The sequence below is a fragment of the Perissodus microlepis genome, chromosome 14, assembly GCF_051167445.1.
Source record: "Perissodus microlepis isolate ML-2025 ecotype Zambia chromosome 14, ASM5116744v1, whole genome shotgun sequence".
NCBI classification, from domain to species: Eukaryota; Metazoa; Chordata; class Actinopteri; order Cichliformes; family Cichlidae; genus Perissodus; species Perissodus microlepis.
In genome coordinates, this window is record NC_140474.1 from 9,809,149 (window position 1) to 9,813,699 (window position 4,551).

Sequence of the window (4,551 nt, forward strand, 5' to 3'; positions counted from 1 at the left end):
AAATGAACTTTTATTTTTTTTTATTATTTGAATATATATGAGTTCTTCTGTATGAATAAACAATACACATATGCCTTCAATTGTGTAATCTACGTGATCTATGTAGCTCTGTTTTAGAAGTTCAGTTAACATTAGAAATGTGTTTTGGAGTTTGTATGTGCTTTGTCTCTAGGGCCCCCGTGTATATTTATACATAGACATATATAAATAAAACCACGTTTTTTTACATTAGTAATTCCTTTTGTGTATAATTTTATATTGTTATTAATAATACATTAATTAACGCAACAAAACAACCTGAAGAACCGGTTGGGAGCCGAAAGAGACTCGGATCTCTAAAAAGAGCCGGAAATCCCATCACTATCAAGCACTTCTCTCAGTCTTGGGTACTTTTTAAGTATGACAAGAATGAGGAATGAATTAGGTAGCTGCTCTTTAAACAAATTGTGCAATAATGATTGTTTCATGAAGTTGCATATGATCAGTTACACAAGCAACTTTATGACACAATCACACATCAAATGCTTGAGAGTCCTGCGTAGTATTGCTATTCCTACAATTCTTCTGGATAGGAGTCTTGGATGTTGTTCCTGGGATCTGCTGGAGCCACTCACTTAGCTTGGAGGTCATTGCTCAATTGCTCCCATTACCACTGGGACCACTGTTGCCTTCACCCTCCACATCTTCTCAAGCGCTTCTCTCAGGCTTTGGTACTTCTTGAGTATGACAAGAATGAGGACCCGCACACACACGGCATTGCACCTTGCCATGCGTTTTATTGATACAGGCTTTTACACACTCTGTATGAGCAGCGTTCCAGTCGTCACAGCACTCTTTCCTCTGGTCTCAGCAAAATATTTAAAAAGGGAGACATGATTTGATGATGGAGGTCAGGTTCCATTTAACAGCCACTGACTTTTAGACCTTATGTTCTTACTGCTTTCAAATTACCTGGCCTATGTATGCTACCGCTGAACTGGCACAAAGGCACAGTAGCCCTCAGTACATTGTTTTGACAGCCATGTTAACTTGACACAAAGTTACTTTCCTTCATAAAGTTGCCATCTTCTCCATTTGTAACATTTCCAGACCCAAGTTTCACTATTAAAGCTATCTAACAGTTGTGTAACATTTTTCTTCTCAAGAAAATGGAATACAATACTTGAACTTCCTGCTAATATTAGTCCCTTCCTAGCCATTAATAGGGTGTAGTGTTACAGAGATGTAGCGAGACAAATGTAACATAGATCAAGCTCATTTTGAGCTTTTGTTTTGTTATTTGATGCAAATGGTGTGACAAAATCCATTGAAAACAATCAAAATACAGGTTATTGTAACTTCCAATCAACCTTTATCCTGTCATTTAGGGGATGACATCATCTTTTTGCAATATCTGATCCAATATAGACATTTCACGTTCTTATGTCTAATTTGATTGGAACAGGGAGCTGTCCAATCAAAACTTACTGTTCTTACAAGCCTTAAAATGAGAGGTTCAAATACTTCCCAGTAAAAGCAAAGTTGTTTGACTGAGCTCAGAGGATTTTGTGAAGTCTGATAAAGAAGATTTACCACGTATTTTATCAATATTTGCTTTGCCTTTTTTCTTCTCCTCTTCAACTTCCAAACGGAATATGTCTTCACAGAATGCTTCAATCAATGTAACACACTTTATTATAGGTGGTTTTGACACACTCAGTAGACCTATTGCTGTTGGCGTGGTTATCCTAATAGCCTATTTTCTTGCTGTTCTTGCCAATATTGCAAATATCATGTTTATTATTTCTGACAAGAGATTACATAAACCAATGTATCTTCTGATTTGCAACCTTGCTGTTGTTGATATAATGTACACCTCCAGTTGCAGTCCAACAATGATTGGGGTTCTACTTGCAGGTGTTAATACTATATCCTATGTGGAGTGTTTAATTCAAATGTGTGTTTTCCATTTGGGAACATCAATGGAGTCATTTGTTTTAGCAGTTATGGCATTGGATAGATTAATTGCAATAATTTATCCTTTCCAGTATCACAGTTATTTAACAAACACACGTGTTCTTGTTCTTACATTTATCGTGTGGTTTGTTAACTGGTTTTTCATGTGTTACATACCTGCAACAGTTGTCCCCCTCCCACACTGCAGCTCCAGGCTTAGGTACACTTTCTGTGACTTTGCTGCTGTGTTAAGAACAACCTGTGTTAACCCAGACAAATATTTCAATGAAGTTGCCATTGTAGCATTTTTTGTTTTATTTTTCACTTTCATTTTCATTTGTATTTCATATTGTGGAATTTTGCTTTTTGTCAAATTATCTTCAAATAATGAAAAAAAGAAAATAGGGAGCACTCTTGTGAGTCACTTAATTTGTGTAATTGTTCATTACTGTCCTGCGTTTGTTCTCATTATCTTCACCAGGTTTGGTGTGGTATTAACTCTTGAGGAACGCCAAGGTTTATTAATTGGTGCAGTCCTCGGTCCATGTCTTGTAAATCCTTTTGTGTACTCTCTTAGAACAAAAGAAATTAAAAATAAGATCTTTAAGATATTCACAAAAAAAGTTCTATAAGATTTTTAAAATGGTTAACACATATGACTAAAATCTTGTGAACTGAGTGTGCTTTTTATTTTTTTAGAGAAATATTGAAATAGCCTTAACTGATGTCAGTGCAAGTTTTCTGAACGTTTTGTCACAAAATGGTTGAAACACTAACCATTCACTTTGACTGGCACAGAAATCCACTTTGTGGACTTACACAAGATATTTGCACCTTAACTATTCAATTCAATTTGTAAAAAAATGTAAAACAAAAGTTTTTGTTTTTTTATTCAGTGAAACTGTGTTTGTGAGTAACACAATGTGATTTCCTGCTATGCTGTAGATAAGCATAATTTAATCAACAAAAACAAAAAATCAACTTTAACAATTATTTATTTGAACTGTCTCAATAACTCTTTTGATTTCTTCCAGACCTTGAGTTGTGTCTGATTATGTGTTTGGAAACCAAGGATAGTATTCAATACCTGAAAGCAGCAAGAGGTTTTCATTCAATTTAAAAAGTGATAAAAATAAATAAATGGCTCCAACACCAGCCTAACAAGGTTCAGATAGCTAAGAGAGTGGACTGCTATATTTTGACATTTCAGTTTGGTTTGTTAAATGATCCTATATCAGAGAGACGTAAAACAAACAAAAAAAGTTGCTGTGTGGGCAAACCTGGAAAAAGTGACACAAGTAACTTGGCGCCCTGAAAAAGAAAATGCTTGCTTGTATTGATATCATCCCCCTCTCATTCCAAATATCTAAGCATTGCTAGCAGCAACTCTTACAGCTACACTGAAAAAGACATGTTTTTGGTTCTAAATTCAGCCTAATATGCAGTAAATTGCCTACCACATATAGAAATCATGTTTCTATACAGTCTCCACCTATAATTTTGCACTTTGAAAAGGAAACGTCTACACATAGATATGCAATATGGTCAGACCCAAAGTCACCTTTGTGACAGAGTTTTAGAGCCTTATACACATCCTTTTTTATGGATGGAAATAGATGGATGGATGGATGGATGGGGGTATTCTGATGTAAATCAAGGTGCACATAATCAAGCTGTCTTTGTGAGTTTTATTTACCTTTGTAGTAGTCACACAACAGTACAGAGTACAGAGGTATTTTGCATGTAATGTCATTCTTAAGTAGTGATGGGATTTCCGGCTCTTTTGGCTCGGCTCACTAAAAAGAGCCGGCTCTTTCGGCTCCCAACCGGCTCTTCAGGTTGTTTTGTCGCTTTAATTAATTTATTATTAACAATAATATAAAATTATGCACAAAAGGAATTACTAATGTAAAAAAAAGTGGTTTTATTTATATATGTTTTTATATAAATATATGCAGTGGCCCCTACAGACAAAGCACATACAAACGCCAAAACACATTTCAAGCGTTAACTGAACTTCCAAAACAGAGCTACCTAGATCACTTAAATTACACAATTGAAAGCATTTGTGTATTTATACACAAATATACTTTTATTTATTCACTCCACATAAAATGTAATAAATAAATCATATAATACAAAAACCAACTATTGACATAGTAAAGTAAACTAATTTAAAGTGAAACAACACAAAACACTGAGAACCACAAAACATTTAAATATAAATTAAAATGTGAAAACTAAAAGAAGATGCATATTCTCTGTCATATGAGCCTGCATGAATAAACTTTCTGAATCCTTTATCATCCGCAACTGAAAATAGTTGTGGATGATTACTATACCTTTCTAATGTGACGTCGTTGGCCCTGGCTCTCTTTCTCTGTCTCTCCCTCCAGCTCTGTTCCTGTGCTACTGCGAGTGTAACTACCGTCCCTCCCCCCATATGGGCTCAAAATGTGGTCATAAATATTTTGTACTTGTAAAAAAGATTTGTATGTGTAAAAAGAATTTGTGTGTGCGTAAAAAAGATTTGTATGTGTAAAAAAGATTTGTGTGCATAAAAAAGATTTGTGTGTGGACTTAGAAAAAAAACCCTGCAAGTTACAAGTACGAATT

General features: G+C 34.9%; 1 protein-coding gene across 1 annotated transcript; it reads left to right on the top strand.

The window, feature by feature from the left end:
* The first annotated feature begins 1,634 nt into the window (after positions 1-1,634).
* On the top strand, positions 1,635-2,567 carry LOC146373435 (olfactory receptor 5AR1-like). Its single transcript, XM_084951645.1, has 2 exons — positions 1,635-1,896; positions 2,470-2,567. Exons 1-2 carry the CDS (start codon positions 1,635-1,637, stop codon positions 2,565-2,567), a joined length of 360 nt encoding a protein of 119 aa, XP_084807771.1.
* Positions 2,568-4,551: the final 1,984 nt, after the last annotated feature.

Coding starts and splice junctions, on each gene's coding strand:
- LOC146373435 (XM_084951645.1), top strand. CDS start 1,635: ATGTCTTCACAGAATGCTTCAATCAATGTAACACACTTTATTATAGGT. Junction 1,897..2,469: donor GATTGGGGTTCTACTTGCAG/GTGTTAATACTA, acceptor TAATTGGTGCAG/TCCTCGGTCCATGTCTTGTA.